General features: G+C 51.3%; 1 protein-coding gene across 1 annotated transcript; it reads left to right on the top strand.

The window, feature by feature from the left end:
• Positions 1–873: 873 nt before the first annotated feature.
• Positions 874–23,695, top strand: LOC103344962 (exportin-6-like). The gene is given in 12 exon segments (XM_089320824.1): positions 874–892; positions 1,650–1,807; positions 9,299–9,499; positions 10,226–10,372; positions 11,482–11,671; positions 15,991–16,146; positions 17,171–17,285; positions 17,425–17,596; positions 19,066–19,227; positions 21,254–21,352; positions 21,439–21,601; positions 21,604–23,695. Coding segments are annotated over 12 exon segments (1,653 nt in total). The 3' UTR covers positions 21,675–23,695.
• Positions 23,696–23,977: the final 282 nt, after the last annotated feature.

Consider the following 23,977-nt stretch of genomic DNA (forward strand, 5'->3'; position numbering starts at 1 on the left):
GGCCAGAGTATCCCCCTTTCCAGGCTCCTGTCTCTGTGGGGGCTATCCCAGCCCCTATTGCCAGCCCTGTCACTTGCAAGTTAATGTAGGATCTGAGGCAGCATTAAGTTGCTTCCTCATCTGCCAGCTCTCATTCCTGACAGTTACAAACAGTGCCAGTCCCAGGGTGCTGTGTGCATTCTGACAGCCCTTACAGTTGGGAACGGAATGGTGGGAGTGGATGCTCACAAGGACAGCACGAGCAAGTGAAGCCCTGAGACCCACCCTGCTCTAGGTCACCTGAGTCATCTGTGGTCCACTTGGTCTGTACCAGGGCTGTGCTGGCCGCTGGGCATCGCCAGTACTGCTGGGGACTCAGGAGTCATTAGCTTACCTCCTTATGGGCGTGGGGTGTCATGAAGAATGCAGGAGGGGGTAGGAGGCCTCTGGAACAGATGGTGCCTGCTGAGCATGAAGCATACGTAAGACGTAGCCGGCCCTGGTGGGGCAGAGAGTGAAATGATGTGCAGTCAAGGCAGAGAAGACAGTTCATGCAGGGGAAGAGATGTGAGGCATGGGACGTTCTGTGGGCCCTGCTGATGGAATAGAGGGAGGAGGCCACGTCCCACAGGGTTGATACTGGGGAGTCTGGGCCCCCGGCTCTTAGCAGGGGAGAGCCTCTGGGCTCTGGCTGCTTGCTGAAGGGAACTGTGTGCTCTGTCTGGGCTCTGGGAAGGTGGTGGAGGAGCCCCAAAGGAGGGTGGCTGGTTCTGGCTTCCTAACAGGGTGAAGACAGAAGCGGTGGTGGAGAGCAGGTGGGAAGCACACTGAGGGAGCCAAGAGGCTGCAGATGCCCTGGGCAGCAGGTTTCAGGAGGGCTCCCCTGGCCTGGTCATGCTCACTGTGGACACTGGTGAGGAGAGGGAGCGCACTGTGCAAGGAAGTGACCGAACAAGGATGCCCTTAGCCTTCCTCTAAGCCTCTCCCTTGCTCAGAAGTTACATTGATGAGAAATGAAGCTGGGGGCCTTCGATTCCACCAGCTTTGTGGTGTCTGTAGTCATCCAAACCTAGTTTACAGGCTCTTAAATGCATTCCTGCCCTTGGAATAGTAGATAGCACCCCTACCCCCACATCCCCATTTTAAAGATGAGGAAACTGAGAAGAGTTTGATGAGGCACTGAGCCAGAAAGTGGCAGAGAATCGGGTCTTCTGCACCCAGCTTCTGTGCCCTTAAGTACATACTGTACTACATAAGGTCCTCCTGGTTGGGGTGATGACTGTACCCCTGTTTTCTTAGCCAGGCCTATCCTGCCTGTGGGCCCACAGATTTCCATCTGAGACAGGGCCATGTGCAGATGGCAGCAGGTTTGGAGTCATAGATTTAGCTTTAGCCCCAGAGATAAGACTCATGTTGGGCAAGATCCCTGGTCCTCCCCAGGTCTGTACCTTCCTGGATGAAGAGGAACCAGATGAGACCCCTGGTCCCCATTACCACAGCCAGCTATCTGTCCCTGTCCAGCCACTAGAGCAGCCAGGGGGTGGCATTGGACCTGGGAAGTACTTAGTGGCTTGCTTTGTTTTTGCAGTTGGTCTTGCTGCCGCAGGCTGTTGTCTTGTGTAACAGAAGCTTGTTCTTCCCGTGAACACCTGTGGGCTGCTGTGTTCCAGGACACAGGCTGAACATCACGGCGGAGAACGACTGTCAGTGGCTGCACTGCTCCCTCAGAGACTTGAGCTCCCTGCTGCAGGCTGCAGGCCGCCTGGCCAAGTACTTTATCGGGGATGTTTGCCGCGAGTTTCAAGGACGTCCTCACAGTCGTGGACAGGTAGGCTGGCAAGCTGTGGGAAGGGGCCATTCCTTCTTCAGCTCTGGGGCACCTTGTGTGTGCCCCTTTCACAGTAACAGGAAAAGCAGCGTACAGTCAGAAACTGTTCTCAAAAGTGGCTTTGCACATTTTATCTCATTTCATCCTACAAGGTGCTTAAAAAGTTCCAGGAAAATGGAATAAAAAATATGTTTTGGTATAAAAATTTTTGAAATGCATGCATACAGGGGTATTCAAAGAGTTCATGGAAAGTGCATGTTATGAAAAACTGCACAAAATTTCAAAAAACTTTAATTACCTTCATATTCTTTGAGATACAGATAGCTCCATTTTATCGTTGAACAGGTTATGATTCAGAGATGGCAAAGACCCTGCTCAGGTCCCATAATTCACAAGAGGGCGCACCGGGATGGTAGGCAGCTTCCTGAGTCCGAATGCTGCACACTTCCCAAGCTACATCCAGAGTCTGCTTTCCTCCTCTTCCTGCATGGGGCGCAGAGGCGCTGGTGTCCCCCGGGGATAGGCCCATTACCCATGTTTACTGTCAGTCATCTTCACCTCATGTATACAGTGAGGTGATGTAGGAGAGAGCCAGAGTTATCTTTTTTTTTTTTTTGACAGGCAGAGTGGACAGTGAGAGAGAGAGACAGAGAGAAAGGTCTTCCTTTGCCGTTGGTTCACCCTCCAATGACCGCCGCGGCTGGCGCACCACGCTGATCCGAAGGCAGGAGCCAGGTGCTTATCCTGGTCTCCCATGTTAAAAAATATTTGTTTATACATTTGAAAGTCAGAGTTACACAGAGAGAAAGGTCTTCCATCCACTGGTTCACTCCCCAGTTGGCTGCAATGGCCGGAGCTGTGACGATCTGAAGCCAGGAGCTTCTTCGAGGTCTCCCGTGTAGGTGCAGGCCATAGCAGAGCTGGATCGGAAGTGGAGCAGCTGGGTCTCAAACCCACATGGGATGCCAGTGCTTCAGGCCAGTGCCACAGTGCCAGCCCCTAGAGTTATTTGACGGGAGACACTTGCTGTTTGACCTTATTTGAATGAAGTGTCAGGAGCTGCGCCTTCTCCATAGCCCACGTGATCAGCAGGGTCTGCGCTGTCTGTGAGGCAGACCTAATATTAAGAGTGCTTTACCAGGGGTTGGCGCCATGGCTCACTTGTTTAATCCTCCACCTGTGGCACTGGCATCCCATATGGGCGCCAGGTTCTAGCCCTGGTTGCTCCTCTTTCAGTCCAGCTCTCTGCTGTGGCTCGCGAGGGCAGTGGAGGATGGCCCAAGTGCTTGAGTGCCTCCACCCACATGGGAGACCAGGAGGAAGCACCTGGCTCCCGGTTTCGGATCGGAGCAGCTCTGGCTGTAGAGGCCATTTAGGGGGTGAACCAATGGAAGGAAGACCTCTCTCTTTCTCTCCCTCTCTCTCACTGTCTAACTCTATCTGTTAAAAAAAAAAAAAAAAGACTGTTTACCATAGAGGTACTAAAAGACATTTAGAAATCTGTCTTTAATGTCAAACAGGCTTTTTTTTTAACTTTTATTTAATGAATATAAATTTCCAAAGTACGATTTATGGATTACAATGGCTTCCCCCACATACCGTCCCTCCCACCCACTACCCTCCCCTTTCCCACTCCCTCTCCCCTTCCATTCACATCAAGATTCATTTTTGATTATCTTAATATACAGAAGATCAGCTTAGTATACATTAAGTAAGGATTTCAACAGTCAAACAGGCTTTGAAGAGTTACACCAAATGCACATTTGTGTAACCCTAGTTAGCACCATGGTTTCCTAGAACTTCACATGAACCTTGGCTTTTATTAACTCTCGCTTTGTTGATTGCAAGTGTCCTTTCTGACAGCTCTCCAACCCCAAACAATCTGTGGTTTTTCTTGTTTTTTCTCCAAAGATGTATATATTTATTTGAAAGGCAGAGTGGCAGAGAGGAAGAGAGATCTTCCATTGCTGGTTCACTCCTCAAGTGGCTGCAACAGCTGGGGTTGGGCCAGGCCAAAGCCAGGAGCCTGGAAGCCTATTTGAGTCTTCCACATAGATGACAGGGGCCAGGCACTGCTGCTTTCTCAGGTACATTAGCGGGGAGCTGGATCATAAGTGGAGCAGCTGGGACTTGAACCTGTGGTCACATGGGATGCGAGTGTTGCAGGTGGAGCTTAACCTGCTGTGCTACCATGCTGGCCCCAACCTGTAATATTTCTATTTGGAGTAAAATCCTGCTTTCTCCTTTCAGAGAGGAGCATTTTTCAGAGTGTGGTCGCTTTTCAGAGGTGCCAACTTCCAGTTCTCTCTTTGTACCTGCACAGTCAGCCGGAGGGGAGGATTGGGCAGTTTGCCTCTAGCAAGTTCCCAAGTTGGTGGCTACATTCCCAGGTTTCCATAGGGGAAGCACAGAGATAATGTAGCCAGGTCTTGGGTTTTTTCCCCCTTTACTTAGGAAAGAGATGTCTGTCTCCAGCAAGAGGGGCTCTTCCAGTTTCCTGAACAGTGCTGGTTATATTGTACTGTATTTTTTGGCAACCAGTCAGCTCAACAACTTGATCCTAAGAGAATTGGACTTAAAAACACTTCAGTTTATTCTAGAAACATTTGTTTCTCCCTCTTCTAAAGTTTGATCATAAACATTTTCTTTTTAAGGTTTTTATTTATTTAGTTGAAGGTTAGAGTGACAGGGAGAAAGGGACACACACACAGACAAATCTTTCATCTATTGGTCCACTCCCCAAATGTGTACAGTATTCCAGGCTGAAGCCAGGAGCCAGGAACTCCATCCACATGCCCCACATGGGTGGCAGGGGCCCAAGCACTTGAACCACCACCTGCTGCCTTTGGGTTGCATTAATAGGAAGCCAGATTGAAAGTGGAATAGCTGGAACTTGAAGAGGCACTCTGATACACAATGCAGAGTCTCAAGTGGCATCTTTTTTTTTTTTTGAAGCTTTTTCCGTATTTGTTTGAGATGTACAGTTACAGACAATTAGAGGGAGAGACAGAAAGGTCTTCCTTCCATTGGCTCACTCCCCAGGTGGCCACAATGGCCAGAGCTGCGCTGATCTGAAGCCAGGAGCCAGGTGCTTCTTCCCAGACTCCCATGTGGGTGCAGGGGCCCAAGCACTTGGGCCATCTTCTGCTTTCTCAGGCCACAGCAGAGAGCTGGATTGGAAGAGGAGCAGCCAGGACTGGAACTGGTGCCCATATGGGATGCCAGCACTACGGGCGGAGGATTAACCTACTGCACCATGGAACCAGCCCCTCAAGCGGCATCTTAACCTGCTGTGCCACAGCACCCACTCCAGAGTTCTCAAATCTTCAGAAAAGTTCAAAGTATTATACAAGAAATACCCAGCACCAAACAAGGATACTTCAAAAACTTCATGGAAAGTTAAATGAAAAGTATGAGTTTATTTTGGTGCAAAAGCAACTTTGAATTCCTTGCATAGTTGTTTTCATCATATGCATTTCCCATGTATGTTGAAAAAAACTTTCTGTGCCAAAACAAACTCATACTTTTAATTCCATTTATCCACATACTTAACTGAAGTATTCTCATATTCTGCAGTGCACATTTTCTTTCTTATGTATCTGTCTACTTGAAACATTTCCTTTTAAAAATGATCTTTAAATGAAAGCTAAGATGGTTTTATCATTATATGTATTTATAGAAAGATCCATGTCAGCCTATTTAGATAAACCATCCAAAGAGCATATCTGCTTTTTAAAAACATTTTTTTTATTCTTGTTTTGTGTTCATTGTAGATGATTTGGAAATAAAGGGCAGTAGAGGAAAAAGGTAATCCATCATCTACCTCTTCCATCCCATCCCCAGAGCAAATGGCACCAATGAGCCTGTTCCGGTGAAAATTCTTCCAGTCTTTCTTCTGTTAGGAGAAGACCCTTAAAAAACAAAGTTAGGGGGCTGGTGCATTGGTGTAGTGGGTAAAGCCTCTGCCTGCAGTGCTGGCATCCCATATGAGTGCCAGTTAGAGACCAGGCTGCTCCACTTCCAAACCAGTTCTCTGCTATGGCCTGGGAAAGCAGTAGAAAATGGCCCAAGCCCTTGGGTCCCTGCACCCATGTGGGAGACCTGGAGGAAGCTTCTGGCTCCTGGCTTTGGATTGGTGCGGCTCTGACTGTTGTGGCCAGTTAGGCTGTGAACCAGCGGGTGGAAGACCCCCCTGCCGCCTCTCTTTTCTCTCTGTAACTCTGACTTTCAAATAAATAAATCTTTTAAAAAAACCTAAGTTAGAATATGCTCTGTGTATATTTTGTTACAGCATTTTCATGTTTCTAAGACCTCTATATTTGTCATTAAATATTCAAGCATCATTTTATTACATATATTAATTGCATTCTCTGGATATTTATATTGTTTTGGAAATTTCTATAAGTAGTGCTTAGTGTAAGTGTCCTTGTCTGTCAGTCTTCATACACATCTCAGATTATTTTCAGGATATAATTGAGGTCTGATCTTGATTCCTTTTTGTATGAGGGAAAAGCTGTCCTTGGGACCTTTCTGTTGGTATCTTGTCCACTTTGTCTGCTACAGGCCATAAGCTGAATATTTGTCTTGCCTATTTCTTTGCCAACAGGTTGGTCAAAGTCACTCTGTATGGACCTCAGATCAAATAGTGCAACACTGAAACTGCCGTGCCACCAGTATTGAAACCAGACCTCATTGCCATGTAAGTATAAAGTTGGATGTTTGCCCGTTCTCCGGAGAGACCATACCTACCCTCTTTCACAGGGACAGTAGCGGCTGCTGTGAAGGGGAACACTCCCAGACAGAGAACGATGGTTGTGCTCTGTGTCTTGGGCAAAGGTGACTGGGATTTGTCAGGCAGAAGAGAGCTGGGGTAGATTGTATAGAGCAGAGCTTGTGGGAGCAGAGACTGTCCAAGCTGAGACAGGGCCTGCGGCTGGGAGGTGGTAAGCAAGTGGTGTGGTGGGAACCGAAGCAGGATCAGTGCATGGGGAATGGTGTGGAAACACCTGTGTGCTGTGAGTCTCAGGCAAGAGACTGAAACTGTGGTATGTGGAAAAGACAGTTTCACACTCACAGGTGTGTGTGTGTGTGTGTGTGTGTCTAGCAGGCAAGCAGTTAATTCTGTAGTGGACACCAGCTGGTGTTCTCTCAGTTCTGTTCTTCAGGTTCCATAAATTAAGGGATCCGTTGGCATGACTGCCCTCCCATGCTTCTCCACCAGTCACAAATCCCAGGTTATCTGAGTGTCTAACCAGCTGGTTATAAATTGGGGTTCCCACAGCCCCCTCCTCAGGGTCAATTAGTTTGCTAGAGAGGCTCACAGAACTCAGGGAAGCACTTACTTGTGTTTACTGCTGTCTTATAAAGGTTGTTACAGAGGGTACCAGCAGGCAGCAGGTGGAAAGGGCAAGGTGTGAAAGAAGGGGTCTTCCTCCCCACTCCCCCAGGATCCTCTGCAGTTGGGAGAAATACCCATGGGTTCTTGTCTCCTGTGTTTGCCAATGGAAGTGTGAAGGCAATGACTATTTATTTATTTATTTATTTAAAAGACTTATTTACTTGAAAGGCAGAGTTACAGAGAGACAGAGGCAAAGAGGGAGAAAGAGAGGTCTTCTACCCACTGGTTCACTCCCCAAATGGATGCAATGGCCAGAGGTGGGCTGATCCAAAGCCAGGAGCTTCCTCTGGGTCTCCCACATGAGTGCAGGGGCCCAAGGACTTGGGCCATCCTCCATTGCTTTCCCAGGCCACAGCAGAGAACTGGTTCAGAAGTGGAGCAGCCGGGACTTGAACCGGCCACCCATATGGGATGCTGGCACTGCAGGAGGCGGCTTTACCCTCTATGCCACAGCACTGGCCCCAGAAGGCACTCATTTAAGTAGAAATGGGTTTCTTGGGCTGTGCAAGACAGAGCAAGGTTGTTTCATGACTGAAAACCAGGCTTCCACATAAGGCATAGTCCTCACACATTTTCTCGTTCAGGGAAGTCATACAGATTCATTGAATTTCCAAGACATTCTGGGAATGTCACTGAGCCCACCTGCAGGGGCATCTGGTTGATTGTAATGAGATAAAATAGGGCTGTGTGGTTTTGGGGGAAGGGTTATCCGGAAGTTTGCTGAAACAAGGTCTTTGGGTTTGTGTAGAAGCTGCATATGTAGGCCTGCTGGAGAGGTAGGGCTGGAGGGTCCAACCCTCTGGTCTTAAGGCTGGTTCTCCTGGACGAGTTCCCGTCCTGTGGTTACTGGGGGCTTCCCCAGAAATGCTTCATGTTCACATGGGCTCTGGAGGTGTGCCTGAAAGGGCCTGCCATAAGTAATGGAGACCATCTCTGTGCCACCTCGGAAACTTGGCTGGACCTAAGGACTAAAGGCCAACATTTTAACAGAAGATATGTATGTATCTTTAAGCATTTTATTGAAATACAGTACAAAAATATTTTTATTGCCCTAATTTTTTTAAGATTTATTTTATTCTGGGGCTGATGCTGTGGCATAATGAGTAAAGCTGTCACTTTGCAGTGCCAGCATCCTATATGGGTGCTGGTTTGAGTCCTGGCTGCTCCGCTTCTGATCCAGCTCTCTGCTATGGCCTGGGAAAACCATTGAAGATGGCCCAAGTCTTTGGGCCCCTGCACCCACATGGGAGACCCAGAAGAAATTCCAGGCTCCTGCCTTCAGAGCAGCCCACTCTTCTATTCTCTGGTTCATTCCCCAAATGGCTGTAACAGCCAGGGCTGGGGCAGGCTGAAGCCAGAAGCTAGGAGCTTCTTTTGGGTCTCCCATGTGGGTGCAAGGGTCCAAGTACTTGGGCCATCTTTCACTGATTCCCCAGGGGCATTAGCAGTGAGCTGGAATGGAAGTGGAGCAGCTGGGACCAGTGCTCATGGGATACTAGCACTGCAGATGGCAGCTTAACCTGCTGTGCCACAGCACCAGTCCCACAAAGATAGCTTTAAAAGAAAAAAAAAGAATTGTAGACATATCACCTTGTCCATAAATCCTCGAGTGTATGTGCATATACCCTAGGAATAATATAATTCTCCTATGTGACCATTATACCATAATCAACATTCAAAAAAATGTAACGGATGCCATAATATTATGTACTGTATGGAGTATAGTCTGAGCTCAGTTTTCCCCAGTGTTACCAGGAATATCTTCCTATCTTTTTTAATCCAAACTTTACTAATGAAGCACACATGAAGCATGTCGCCGGTAACCTTGAGCAGTTTCCCATCTGTGCATGTGTGTGCACATGTAGGAGAGAAGACTAATGACTGACCTTGTAGAGAGTCAGACCTACAAAATTGTTTTTAAGGAGCATTCTGTAGCCTGGGTTTGTCCAGTGTCCACTGTGTTAGATGAAGTTAAACATTGTTACTAGATAGTTGCTGGTGTCTCTCATCCTAGCAGGAGGTGCCTAATGTGGATTTGCCATGTAGTTGTTGGTGCTGAGTTTGGTTTTACAGTGGTGTCGCCTGTGTCCCAGCTCCGAGGCGTGGCAGTCTGCAACAGTGCTGCCCCGGGCCTGGCCTCGGACTTGACTCACAGGCTCCCCTGGAAGGAGAAAGGCGCCCAGTCTGCAGCAGGAGTTCCTGGGAATGTGTTGAGTCAGGAAGGGAGGAAATGCCCAGCCATGAGAAAAGAACGCTTGGAAGGGTTTAGCAGGATAATAGTGGGTTACACCGTGGTCAGTGAAAAGAATCCGTGCATCCATAGTGGGTTAGCAGAAAATGCGGGGAAGGGAGGCTCTTCTTAGGGGAATGCCAGCCAGGGAAGAGAAGAGGAAAGTCGGAGAAAGACCAGATGCAGCCCCCAGAGTAGCAGTGTTGGAGGCAGGGATCTGGAGCCAGACAGCAGGAACAGTATATTACATCGTCTCAGAGTGCCCCCCAGTGGCCTCACTGCTGTAACTGCAAGGGAGTAATTCCATTGTAGGTGGGTTGGAAACTCTGAGACAGCTCTTCTCTTTGTTACAGACCTGTTTATTGTCTCTGATGAACAGTGAGTCTTCTTAATGTCTGTCTTAGTGCACGGATCACAGAAGTCAGACAGCCTGCGCCTCAGTTATCGTCCAACCAGATAGAACATATGGCATGATGGAAGTTCAAGTTTAAGAATCTTTTTTTTTATAAAGATTTATTTATTTATTTGAGAAGTAGAGTTACAGACCAAGAGAGCTTAGGGTGACAGAGTTCAGAGTCGCAGAGACGGTGAAGGAGCTGGAGGAAGGGACCCTGGCTCGGGGCAGAAGCTTCAGGCCTGAAGTCATCCCAGGAATCGTCACAGAGTCTGGCCTGGGTGAAATGATTGGCAGCTGGGAGCCAGGTTCAGCTCATGGCTGCCTCCGTGTAGTTCTGCCAGTCCCTGTCTCCCAAGGGTGGGGCTGAGCTGACACGCCCTCTTCCCTTTCCAGGTCCAGGACAAGTTGCTGCTGTCTGCGTGCCACCTACTGGTCTCACTGGCCACCACTGTGCGGCCTGTCTTTCTGATCAGCATCCCTGCAGTGCAGAAAGTGTTCAACAGAATCACCGATGCCTCTGCCCAGCGGCTGGTCGATAAGGTGAGGTCTGGTCTCCCCAGCTGCAGGAAAGCAGAGGAAGAAGAGTGTGGCCTCTTTGCACTCAGCGGGCAGCTTGTGTCCACAGAGTTCTTACCTGGGCGGCACTGGCAGGTGGTCCTCAGCGATCCTCGCAGCGCCCTTTCCAGTGTAGTCAGGGTGCAGGCCTGTAGTGGGTGAGAAGGCGCCCTTGACAGGCAGACGGCTTTCGCTGCCTCGACACCTGGTAATTTGCTCTGTGGTCTGAGGGTTCTCTATGGTTTTTTGGTCCAAACCAGTCTAGGTTTTGTTTGTTGTTCCTGTGTATGGTTTTTGAAAAGCTTCAGGCAGTGTCTTAGACCCCTTCTAGGAGGTTCAGGTTCGAATGAACAGAGAGGAGTGGAATAGGAGGGGAGCGCCGGGGTGGGAGTGCTTTGCTTTCCTTGCACTGCGGCTCTGTGGGTGGGGAGAGATGCCAGCCGGCTCTGCTCTCAGCAGCTTCTGAGAGTGTGGGCAACCAGCCGCTGAGGGGCTGCTCCCCTGTAGAGCTTCCAGTGCCAGAGGAGACGGGAAGGAAGAGGGCCAGGACTGGCACTGGGGTGCGCTAGTCCCAGACTTGGTCTTACTGCTGCATTTCTCTGTCCTCACCGGCTTGCCTTAGAGTTGGACCACAGAGCTGCCGGAGTCCCCGGCTGGGGCTCTGGGCGCAGAGTGTGCAGTGGTCACCGGCGGCCGGGCTTGCTGTTGCTCTTTGACCTCCGATGGATGCCTTTGGGGTCTCTTTTAGGCATGGGTGTTGGTGTGCCGAGCCCTCTCTAACATCTTTTTTTTTTTTTTTTTGACAGGCGGAGTGGACAATGAGAGAGAGAGACAGAGAAAAAGGTCTTCCTTTTTGCCGTTGGTTCACCCTCCAATGGCCGCCGCGGCTGGCGCAATGTGCTGATCCGATGGCAGGAGCCAGGTACTTATCCTGGTCTCCCATGGGGTGCAGGGCCCAAGCACTTGGGCCATCCTCCACTGCACTCCCTGGCCACAGCAGAGAGCTGGCCTGGAAGAGGGGCAACCGGGACAGAATCCGGCGCCCCGACCAGGACTAGAACCCGGTGTGCCGGCGCCGCAAGGCGGAGGATTAGCCTAGTGAGCCGCGGCGCCGGCCCCTCTCTAACATCTTACTGCTTCCGTGGCTGAACCTTCCAGAGAATGAGCAGCAGTGGCCTGTGTGCTCCATCAACCACCCCAGCCTCATCTCCGCGCTCTCCCGGGACTATCGCGACCTGAAACCCAGTGACGTCACTCCACAGAGAAAGGTGCCACTGGATGACAGTAAGTGACTGTTGACCCATTTCTGATACTTGTAAAAACAAACAAAGCAATTCACCTCTACACACTGGGAAAAAGAATTACTGTCTTTCAAGATTGACTCTGATCTTTTTCCAAATAATTCAGAGGTTTTGAAAGCGCCTGGGATCTTTACACACAGCACCTGAAGTTTGATTGTTTATATTAAAGAGGGGGGGAAAAAGAACCAGAACTCTTGTTCAAGTATGTGGTGTCAGGTTTTCTGGAAAGTCTTCCTGAAATAGCAGATAGTAAAACATGTTTGCAAAAATACAGTTTGTTTTCACAGTAAGAAAAGGTTGAAATATTTTTAGATGATGTCATTTGTAGAATGCTTCATGAATTAGTAGATATAATAAAGAATACTCTATATTTTTAAGAACATTACTTTTATAATCAGGAAGATTAATATGTGCTCATTGTACAAAAATATTAGAATAGTATAAAGAAGGAAAAGGAACATTCCTGAATTTGTCAATTTTAATATTTTAGAAAATAACCATTATAACTATGCCTTGTTATTCTTTCTTTTTTATTTTTAAATGTATCTTATGTTATATGCTTATAGTTGGATAATAGTAGCTTACCTATGTTTTTAAAAATTACATTCTTTTTATTTGAAAGGCAGAGAGAGAGGGAGAGGGGGAAAGAGAGAGAGAAACAAAGATGAGACACCTCTCCTCTGCTGGTTCACTCCCCTGGTGCCTGCAATAGCCAGGGCTGTGCCATCCCAAAGCTGGGAGCCAGGTCAGTCTGAGTCTCCCACATGTTGGTAGAGACCCAAGTACTTGAGCCACCTCTGCTGCCTCCCAGGTTGTACGTTTGCAGGAAGCTGGAATTGGGCACAGAGGCGGGATTTGAATCCAGGCACTGTGACGTGGAGTGCGGGTTTCCCAAGCTGCCTGCACCCACTACTGTACAGCGCCTGCCCCTAGCTTACCTACTGAGGTAAACACTCTGGGCACTCAGGTCTCTGTCCATGGCTTCCACATGCCAGGGTTCATCCAGGTACAGGTTGAAAATATTTGGGAAGAATGCTGCATTTGGACTGAACATGTACAGGGTTGTTTCTTGTCATGCTTCCCTAAAACGACTTAGCATCGTTAGGTGTTAAGTAATCTGGAGATGCTTCCCTGGGGCCTGTGGGTAGGGAATGGGCCTGGGTGCTCTGCAGGCACTGCACCATTCTGTGTAAGGGACCCAAGCATCCACACATGGCTCTAGGGGGTCCTGGGACCGGTCCCCCATGGCAGATTTGCATCCACATCCAATCTCTGGCTGTGCCAGCACCCGACTTCAGACTCTGCTCTGTGATCCTGCTTTCTAGTTTTTTTCAAAAACTGAGTAATTCTTTGAATTCTCCCATCAGTTTATGAGTTAGGGACTGTTAATTGTCTTAGTTTGTTCGCGAGGAAACTAATGTATAGGAAGATTAAACAGTGTGGGCATTACCTGTGCAGCTGTTGTGGAGTCATGCTTTACGAAGCTGAAGGCTCTCCTTTTCTCACTTTACCGTGCTTGGTAATTATTTCAGTCAGCATAGGCTAGGGTGAGCTCTGTGGTCACAAGCAACCCAACAGCTTAGTGGCTTTAGTGCAAGAAAACATTTCTTTTTTTTAAAGATTCATTTATTTACTTGAAAGTCAGAGTTACACGTGGGGGGGTGGGGGGACAGAGACAGAGAGAGAGGTCTTCTATCCACTGGTTCACTCCCCAATTGGCTGCAATGCTGGAGCCGCGCTGAACCGAAGACAGGAGCCAGGAGCTTCTTCAGGGTCTCCCTCATGTGTGCAGGGGCCCAAGGATTTGGGCCATCTTTTACTGCTTTCCCAGGCCACAGCAGAGAGCAACATTGGAAGTGGAGCAGCCAGGAGTTGAACTGGCGCCCATATAGGATGCCAGCACTACAGGCGATGGCTTTACATGCTGTGCCATAGTGCTGGCCACAAGAAAACATTTCTATACATTAAACTTGGGGCTTAAGGATCCAGCTTGGTGAAGGGCCCATTTCAATGTGTGCCTACACCAGGAGCAGTGGTTCTTACAGCTTATTGTCCAGAGCAAGCCTTAAGACCATTTCAGAGGGTTGGAAAGTGTCATGTCAGCTGAGTGACAGTGATGGTTTGCTGGGAGAATGTAGCTAAGAGCATGGTTAACATTTGTTGAATGGGTTGAAAACTTTGTGTACATTATTTCATTTGGTCTTCCCTGTGATCCTGTGAGATGTATCTTATCCTTTTTCCTGTCCCAGCTTTATAATTAGAAGTAGCTTCACACCTATGTAATAGTTGGAAAAGTAAGGTGAATGGCTTCATCTGTTCAGTCTGGGTGTTCTGTGTATCTTTCACCCAGCTTTTACCAGGTGTTGTTTTGCCACGGTGGTGCTTTCTTCCCACCAACACACACCTTTTTAGAGAAGGACAGACGTCACCACTTCCGTGGTGAAAGTGTTGCCTTTCTACAGAACGAGGTGCTGTCTGCACTGTAAGCAAACACCATCAATGCAGTCTAGATGTGGGACGGTGTTGAAGTAATGGCATTTAACATATACACCACATTAAAATTTTCTCCAGTAGTTATTACCAAAATACTTTTTTTTTTTTGCTTTTGAAAAACCAAGGCTGTATTCCAGGGTCGCATCTCTAGTCTCCTTTCATGTAGGAAAGCACCCTCATCTCTTCGCTTTCATGACCATGGAATGTTTGGAGAGTCTAGGCGTGTTTCTTTCTGCACGTTCCATGGTCTGTTCTGATTGTTTGGAGCAGTTTCCGGTGCAGTGACATGTACTTGCCGCATGATTGACAGTGGTCAGTGTACCTGCTTCGGCAGTGTCTGTAAATCTGACCATCAGAGAGGCGCTGTCTTGCTGTGGCCTGGCAAGTGGAAGTTGCCTAGGCTCCTAGAGAAAGTGGCGGGCCCAGGGCTCACTGCTGGGTCTGAGGGGCTCCCTTGCCTGTCCTGTGGAGATGGAGCCCAGTTCACTTCCCACACTCCTCTTACACAGACCCGCAGTGCTTTCTGAGATTTCTAAATAAATGTTCGTTTTTGTTTGAATTGTCTTCGGGGGCAGAGGTCTCTCCCCCTGGAACTGTGGTTTCCTGGAGTGGGAAGAGTTCACATGCTTGGAGTTGTTGTGGGTGGCTCCTCAGTTAGCAGTGTTCACTGCCCAGTGCCGCTGGCCAGCGTGCTGGCCCAGGCTTACTGTGGGCCGCTGTCTTTGTCCATCTTCGGCCTTCCAGGTGAGGTGGTGCTGTCCACGTTTTCAGAGGAGGAAACTGGCACTCAGGATCAAGCAGAGCTGGGGGCCAGACCCAAATCTCTTACCTCCTGAGCATGACTTTCTGCTCCCCACTCCCTGCAGCTGCGTCAACCCCCACAGAGGTGGCTGGGCTGTGGGGTGTAGGGACATTCAGAGCGTGCTGCCAGGCGGAAGCAGGCTCTCAGCCGGCTTTGGGTCAGCCTCTGGAGGTTGCGAGGTTAGGTGCACCAGGCTCAGGCTGAGCCATGGGGTCCCCTGGGGAGGCTGGTGGGAAGCTCCACTCCACATGTGCTCGGAGCAGTGACAGCTTCCCTGTCCTGGGTCTTCTCCTCGCCAGGCACATTGTTTACCTTGTCCCAACTTCATGTCTGAGCTGCACCCCGGCAAAGGTGGGAGTGCCAGGCATCCAGCCCAGCGTATGGAGCTGTCTGGGGACTGCGTGTGGCTCACAGCCAGGTGTTTCTCGCTGCCCATTGCTGCCACTGCTTCAGTGTTCCCTGCATGCTGCATGGTTTCAGAAAGTGCACTCATGCACTGGGGCAATGTCAGATTGTGTCACTCAGGATGATCCGTGTCATCAGGCCGCAGGCTGCTAGGCTGAGGACTGGACAAGCCGTCTGTGTGCATGAGCACACTGGAGGAGCAGGCTGACTGCACGTGTCCATTCTTGCCTGTGGTGATTCGCTCACTGGCCCATTTGGCAGTGTGGAGTTGCGATTGAATCTCAAGCACCTGACCTGGGATCATTTTGTTTTATTTATTTTTTCCTGTGGACTTGTTGCTGGGGGGTAGGGGCAAAAACCTGAGCAAGCAGGTGGGCAGCTGGAGTCCTGGCATCAGAGAGAGAAGTAAGATAAACCAGTACCTAGAGAGCAGGCTACAGAGAGAAACCCTGGCACCCTGGCCTGCAGAGGCCCTGCTCCCTTGGCCGGACTTCCTGGTCGTCTTCTGGATGCCTCTGCAAGTTCCCTCCCCTCCCCCATGCTCCCTCGCATCCTGCTTTCCTCAACCGCATCATAATCGGCACCCTGATCTCAATTTGCAGCCAAAGTGATCATCCACCAGACACTTAGTGTCTTAGAAGACATCGTGGAGAATATCTCTGGGGAGTCCACCAAGTTCCTCCAGATCTGCCACCACTCGCTGCAGGAATCCGTTCAGGTCTCCCGGGCCCTCTTTCCAGCTTTTATCCATCAGTCAGGTAGGAGCTGGCCCAGAGGCCTCACTGGTGGATGGCACTCCCAAGAGCCAGAGCAGTTGGTCAGAGGGGGTAGCACTCACGGCAGCTGCTCAGTGATTAAGGGAGGGGGAGCTGTGCTCAGGGTGGGCACCGTGGTGTGCATAGGCGCAGCTGGACCCCTTGGGGAAGGGAGCAGAGCCGTCAGTGTGGCCTTGGCAGTACTGTCGTGTGGCTCAGAGTCGCTGAGGCCCCTGGCCTGGTTGGCTTTTTTGAGTCTGCCTTGGCCACTCTGGAACGTGAGCAGACATGGGAGTCACAGGACCTTCCACGACAGCAGCGAGAGAATGTCTTCAGCTTAGAGCTGCTCAGCTCTTCAGTGGGGCAGTTTGACTGAGATCGTGTGGCCTGTCCCACCTGGTCACGGTCACCGACAGAGGCTCACTCCTGCCCTGGGGCCATTGGCCAGCATCATGAGAGCACTTACCGTGGTCTTGTCGGGCTCCCAGGAGGGGACCAGGGGCTTCACTGTCAGCACACACTCACTGATGGCCGCTTACAAGCTCATTCTGTGCAGTTTGAGATGTGGGATTGGAATTGCACTACATGTATCCAGTGTTTTCTGCAGTTAATCCATTTAATGGAGCAGAGCTGTGCAGCTGGTGTATACCCTCATTATCCACTTTGAGCCACTTGCCCCCTGGCCCAGGCGCAGGGGCTGTGGTCATGGAGAGAAGTGGCTGAAGCCCCAGGCGTTGATCCCACTGGACAGTGGTCAGCGTGCACACAGAGTGATCCATTGTGCTGGAGGCCGGCCTGTGAGGGCTTCGGCTTGATGTTTGTTTCCTGTGGGGACCCGGGGAGCAGAGGTCCCATGCACCAGAGCCTTGTTCTCTGCATGTGCTTTATCATTCCTGCTTTCTGTCACTGGCTCTGGTGGTGCAGGAAGCCTTGAAGAGAGAGTGTAGATTGTGGAAGAGTCCACTGAGCGTGGGCTGTGTACCCCTCGGAGCCTCGCTGTGACCTCCTGCCTTGCTCTTTCCCTTAGATGTGACTGATGAGATGCTGAGCTTCTTCCTCACCCTGTTTCGAGGCCTTCGAGTCCAGATGGGCGTGCCTTTCACTGAGCAGATCATACAGACTTTCCTCAACATGTTTACCAGGTAACTACCGGCCGCTGCCTGAGGATTTTGGGTTCTAGGGAGAAGCAGTGGGGCCTGGGGCCATCGGCTGCATTTTGTCACCTGCTGGTTGGCAGGGAAGCATGGCTTTGGTGACTGTGTGCCGTCCTCTTGTCTGCAGAGAGCAGCTGGCGGAGAGCATCCTGCACAAGGGCAGCACCGGCTGCCGCGTGGTGGAGAAGTTCCTGAAGATCCTGCAGGTGGTGGTGCAGGAGCCTGGCCAGGTGTTCAAGCCCTTCCTCCCCAGCATCATTGCCCTGTGCATGGGGCAGGTGTACCCCATCATCGCGGAGGTAGGAGGGCCGGCGGTGCTGTGTGCCACTCCCGTCTCGAGATTGGGGAGTATTGAAATAGGAAAAGGCGTTGTGTTTTCAAGTCATTTTAATATTCTTGTGAAGTAGTTTTTCCAAGAAAGATGGCATTTAGCTTTGTACAGTCTCTCTGTATTGATTAAATCCATTAGAGCGGTGTGGTGTGCGTGTGCCAGGTTGACCATCACAGGTTAGGTCGGTAAGATCGGTCAACACATATCACCAAGTATGCTTCCCTCATAAGAGTGTTCACAGCCTGTAGGGTGTGAGGCAGCTTCCGTGTCACGGGCGAGCTCTGTGCCCTCAGTCCCTCGGTGTGGTACCTGCCATGGTCCTACAGATGGAACTTCAGTTGTGAGTTAACATTTCCAACTGTCTGTTCTAAGAACAAAGTAAGTTCAGTTGTTGTGTTAGTCTGCTTCTTGTTACTTTGAGATGCCTTAGAGGAGTGTCTTTGGGAAAGGAAAGGCTTATTGAGGCCATGGTTCGGGGGTTATAGTGCAGAGGGTGTACTTAGTAATCAGGTGTGTGATAGCCACTCTCAGGTGCCACAGTTAGCTCGAATCTCCTCTCTCAGTCCATCCACCATTCACACGGAGACATCGGAGTTTCAGTGGCTGCACGAGTTTAGGGCAGACCAGCCCCGTAGCGGCCACAATGTTTGCTTCGCCTCAGGAAGCACACGGGAGCCCTGTATGGCTTCCTGCCACGGAAGCCTGTGGCCTCTGGTGTTGGTTTCATTTTAATATATCTGGGCTTTATAACTTAGAGTTCTACAAAGACCTCTGGAATAATGTGAAGTGCCTGTTGCCCACTGATTTGGAGGTTTGGGGCTAAGCTGGGAAACCCTGCTGAGCTGCCTCCCCCTCTCCTGCTGCGCTCAGAATCTTTGAGGCCAGGAAGAGCGAGCCGGGTCCAGAGAGCGAGCAGCGCGGTGTGCGGCTCCCCCAGGAGGTCCTCCTGACGGCTTCTTGGTGGTTCCTGAATGCTCTGTAAACTTCGCTTTCCTAGCTGCTTTTAAGACATCTTGTTTTTCGTTAGCCTGAGAGGTTGCCTAACACCAGCACATTAGCTGGAATTGAGTTTTTGCCCTAGGAAAGTGAACGACACAACCAAGATGGGACGGTCATATTGGCATTTTTCAGAACAGAGAATCTGTGGTCCTAATTGGCCCCTCACTCAGCTGCCTTTTTGTCTGGTGTGTAGAGTTGAATGCTTCCTTCAGAAAAAGGGCCCCTCAGCCCTGACGGGGGTGTCTGTCTCCAGCGTGGGCCATCTCTGCCGAGTGATCCTGATGTGCACGGTGACACTGTGGGCTTTGGTTTTCTGCACAGAGTGTGTGTGGGAAGCTGGTGCCCTGCTTGCTGGCAGCAGGCATCTCTCTGGCCTCTGTCACAGGGCCAAGGCTGCAGGAAGGGAAGGGCTGAGCGTCCATGTGTGTGTCTCCACAGCGGCCCGCCGCGGATGTGAAGGCCAAGTTATTTGAGCTCCTTTTCCGGACCCTCCATCACAACTGGAGGTACTTCTTCAAGTCCACTGTGCTGACCAGCGTGCAGCGGGGGCTAGCCTAGGAGCAGAGGGAGAACGAGCCCCAGTTCAGTGCCATCATGCAGGTGAGGGAAGGGCCGAGAACAGGCGTGCCCCACCATGGTCCATTGGCCCGCCTGTTCCTTGGCTGACTTCCTGGCGCATGGTCCCACCTCCTCCCACCTGGCCATTGCAGCATGTCCTGTCTTTGAAGCCCAGCCCAGCTTCTCACTATGTAGGGAGCCTCTCTCTCTTCTGTAAACAGGGCTGATCCTGCCTGCTTGGGGTGGGGGTGGGGGGCTAAATAAGATCACATTTACAAAGTGTTTGGTGCTTACAGGTGTTTGACAAGTGTCACTTCCTTACTGCCTGTCTCCTGCCCCCCTGCACCCACCCCCGGCACTAACTCACACTGAGGGGGTGGGGAGCGGCCATCAGCAGAGGTGCTGCCCTGGGAGCGAGCAGTGGTGATGGTTCTGTCTGGTAGAAAAGTGAGCTGTGTGGGTCCCGTGCTCCTGGCAGTGGTGGCCCCTGTGGGCAACACTGGGCTTCTGGGAGCTGCTGTCAGATGCTCCCTACCTTTTGCACTCAGCTGTCAGGCTTTTGTATTGTTTTTCTGAAGACTGATTTTAAAGATTTATTTGTTCATCTGAAAGGCAGTTAGAAGGAGACAGAAAGGGTGTGGTCTGCCATCCACTGGTTTGCACCCCAAATGGCTGTAATGGTTGGGGCTGGGCCAGGCCAAAGCCAGGAGCCAGAAACTCCATCTGGGTTTCTCACATGGGTGCAGGAGCCCAAGCACTTGGGCCATCGTCCCCTGCCTTCCCAGGTGCATTAGCAGGGAGCTGGGTTGGAAGTGGAGCAGCCGGGACTCAAACAGGTGCTCATATGGATTGCTGGTGTCGCAGGGAGCAGTTTACCCTGCCGGGGCCCAGGCTTCTGTATTCTGAGACCCAGACTAATGGGGGCTTGGAGGGGGGCTTGTCTTTGTTTTTTCACTGTGCTTTTCCTCATGGGGAAGCCAGAGGAATTCCTACCCCTCCTCCCTTCAGCCAACACACACCATGCGTGTGGGCATGCATGTACAGTGTGCACACACACACATACAACACACATGTGGGAATTCCTGCCTGGAGAGCTTGGGTTGGAATAGCCAGGTACTTGTTCCCCACCCCCTACCTCTCCAGCACTTCCCTGGCTCAGGGCTGCTCATAGCGTCACAGTTTGGCAGTTGCTTATGTGTAGCTATGGTTTGGTGGGCAGTTCTACTTCTGAGTATTTTACCCGAGATGAACACAGACAAACATTAATACAACCTGAACACAGGTGTTTATAAAGGCTTGTTTCCTGATTGCCCCAAACTGGGAAAGTGCAGATGCCCATCTGCTGGTGAATGGATGTACAAACGGGCACATCCGTGTCATGTACTAACTCAGCCATGGGAAAAAACACATGGCTGGTACAGATAACACCAAAGATGGATTTCAGATCTTTCACCCCATGTGAAAGCAGCAGGTTCCCAAAGACAGGGACTCAGAGCTTTGTAGGGGGGGGTGAGATGAGGTAGAAAGAAGAAGCAGGACCCAGTGGGGAAGACTCAGGCTGAGCCTTGTGAGGAGCACTCCTCAGGTCTGACCGAAGGTCGGGAGGCCTGGGGCAGCAGGTGCGCTCGCCGTGGCCCTCCACATAAGGGCAGGCTTGTGCTTAGGGTCGAGGGCCTGGAAAGACTTGGTCTGAGGGGCTTAAGATTTATGTATTTATTTGAAAGGCAGACTTAGAAGCAAAGGCAGAGAGAGAGAGAGAGGTCTTCATCCACTGGTTCCCTCCCCAATTGGCCACAATGGCTGGAGCTGCACTGATCTGCAGGCAGGAGCCAGGAGCTACTTCCATGTCTCCCATGTGCATGCATGGGCCCAGGGACTTGGGCCATCTTCTGCTGCTTTCCTAGGCCATAGCAGAGACCTGGATCGGAAGTGGAGCAGCCGGGATTTGAACCGGCACCCATATGGGATGCTGGAACTGCAGGTGGCGGCTTTACCCACTACATCACAGTGCCGGCCCCAGTCTGAGGGGTTTAAATGCTACTTATAAAATGGTGGGCTTATTTCCGAGGCTTTTGGACAGTCCTTTCTCCAGCCTGACATCCACCTTTTGAAGCAAAATCTCTTCTACTTGGAGACACTCAACGCCAAGCAGAAGCTGTACCACAAGGTAAATGCTGTGTCTCCTTCTTCAGCCTCGGGTCGGGCACTGGGACCTGCCGTGGCCCCCACTCACTGGTCTCTCTCTGCCCACAGAAGACCTTCCAGACCACTATGCTGTTCCAGTTCGTGAACGTGCTGCTCCAGGTCCTCGTTCACAAGTCCCATGACCTCCTGCAGGAGGAGCTCGGCATCGCCATTTACAACATGGCCTCTGTGGACTTCGACGGCTTCTTTGCAGCCTTCCTGCCAGAGTTCCTGACTGTGACGGTGTGGATGCCAACCAGAAAAACGTGTTGGGGCAGAGTTTCAAGATGGATCCGGTGAGGTGAGAGGGCTGAGAGTAGGGCCAATGTGGGCCAGGGGCGGGGGCTCATCAGGGCCCGGGCCTGGTTGTGCACATTCTGGAGGTTGGCCACAGTTTGTCCAGTGGATGCCCCGGGGCTGGGCTGCCTTTCGGTGGAGGGGCACACGCTCTTCCCCAGTCTCGGCTTCTGCATTGTCGTCTCAGCCACGTGTGCCCACCTCCTGGGCCTAGCACTCAGCTCCTTTGTCCTGACCTGTGCCGTCGCCCTGCCCTCGTCTCCTCATGGGGAGGTGCTCCTCCGAGCCAGCACTGGTGTGGTAGAAGCCGCGCCGGGTACTCTTGCCCAAACTTGCAGACAGGCGGAGAAGATTGGTGCCCGGCAGCTGTGCCCGGGGGGCCGGGGTTAGAGCTGGGGCTGACCTGCGGCCACCAGTCCTGGGAGTGGCCCTCACAGCACGCACCTGGGCCGTCTCCACCTGACAGCAAGCATCGCTGGTGATGCGTGCTGTGCCGCTGCACGGTGCCCGGCATCTGCTGTGGCCTCCTTCCTGGGCGCTGCCTCCTCCTCCTGCCGCAGGTGCCCCAGTCTCTGGGCCCAGCAGGCTGCTCGGGGAGCTTCCCTTGTGAAATAAGCAATGTTCCTCTTTATCTGCCTGATCCTGGGTCAGGTCAGGGGAGGTCCTGATGGCATGTTCGTGCCTGCGCGTCAGCGTGGAGAGCCGCAGCTGCTCCAGGGGAGCAGCCGTAACGACTCTCTGCTTTGTGATGTGCAGCAGGGCGGTTTCTTCTCACATCCTACTTACTTTTGTCTTGGATCGGCTTTTACTTGGGTTTGTCTGGTCCTCTCCTGAGCTTCTGGAAGTTCACTTCAGCTACTTGGGTATTTTTCCTTCCTTGTATATTTTTTAAAGATTATCAATTTATTTAATTTATTTAAAAGGTGAGTAACAGAGGGATATTCTGTTTGCTGGTTCACTTTCTAGATGGCCACAACAGCCAAGTCTGAGGCAGGCGAAAGCCAGGAACCAGGAACTCCATCTGGGTCTCCGCAGGGACCCAAGTGTTAGGCCACCTTCTGCTGCATCCCCACGTGCATTAGCAGGGAGCTGGGTCAGAAATGGAGCAGCCGGGACTCAAATCAGTGTTCCCATATGGGAGGCCAGCATTGCAAGCTGTGGCTTAACCTGCCGTGCCACAACCCTGCCCCGCCTCCCTTTCATCAGAGGCTGGATTCTGTATTATCAGTTTCTAACGACATGAATTTCAGTCAACTTGTTGATTTTAAAACTTGGCTTCTGCTTCTACTTACACATCGGAAGCACTTGGGTGTGTATGAAAAAATAGGGAAGCACACTCAGGTTCCACTCTGGAACTTCTGATTTGCTGTTTAAAAAGCAACCCCCATGGTGCTGGTTCTAGTCCCGGCTGCTCCACTTCCGATTCAGCTCTCTGATATGGTCTTGGAAAGCAGAAGAAGATGGCCCAAGTCTTGGGTCCCTGCACCCGTGTGGCAGACCCGGAAGGAGCTCCCAGTTCCTGGTTTCGGGTGAGCCCAACTCCAGCCATTGTGGCCTTTTGGGGAGTAAACCAGTGAATGGAAGCTCGCTCCCTTCCTCTCAGATAAAAAGGCATTGCCCCTTCTGTTCGTGAATTCACTGTGAGTTTGAAGCCGCTGCCTGGAGTCTGGGTCCACAAGCTCCTGCCTTCACCCAGTCTTGCTGGGAAGATGGGCTTGCAGTGTGCTTGGAAGAGGCGGAGGGTCACGTGGCGGGTGCCCGGGAGGCACTGGGATCCCCTGGGGGTCCGTGCAGAGGGTGCACTTAGCAGTCAGGAGCAGAACTGCCAAGGACAGCCGAGGACAGTGCCGCTTTCTCACCATTCCACCCCTCAGCCCGGGAGAGACGCCATGGGCCCTGCTGTGGGACTCCTCTGCCAGCCCCTCCCCTGATTGCCTTGAAATCTCGGCTCTTTGTCGGAGATTCACAGACTCGTGTTTTTGTTCTTGTTTTCTCAGCATTCCATTGTGATACTAAGAGACCAAGAGGCTTAATGAGCAATAAAAGGCTTATGTTGTTATAAACCCTGGTGCAGAGCTTCTTTCCACTCGGGCCTCTGCCTGGCCAGCATCCTGCTGGGGAGCAGGGTGGCGAGGCTTGAGGCCTCCATGGCGGGCCACTCGGAGCCACGGGCAGACCAGGACCCCAGTTCTAGTGAGGGCAGGAGTGGCAGCCTGGACAGCCGGCCCATGGGGGAGGTAGCACTGGCATCCAGGCCCGCTCCTTCCCTTCCCAGGATGCCCGGCCAGAGCTGAGGGTTCTGCGGGGGCGG

The sequence above is a fragment of the Oryctolagus cuniculus genome, chromosome 19 (assembly GCF_051225735.1).
Source record: "Oryctolagus cuniculus isolate XC-2025 breed Fujian yellow rabbit chromosome 19, ASM5122573v1, whole genome shotgun sequence".
In the NCBI taxonomy this organism is placed as follows: Eukaryota; Metazoa; Chordata; class Mammalia; order Lagomorpha; family Leporidae; genus Oryctolagus; species Oryctolagus cuniculus.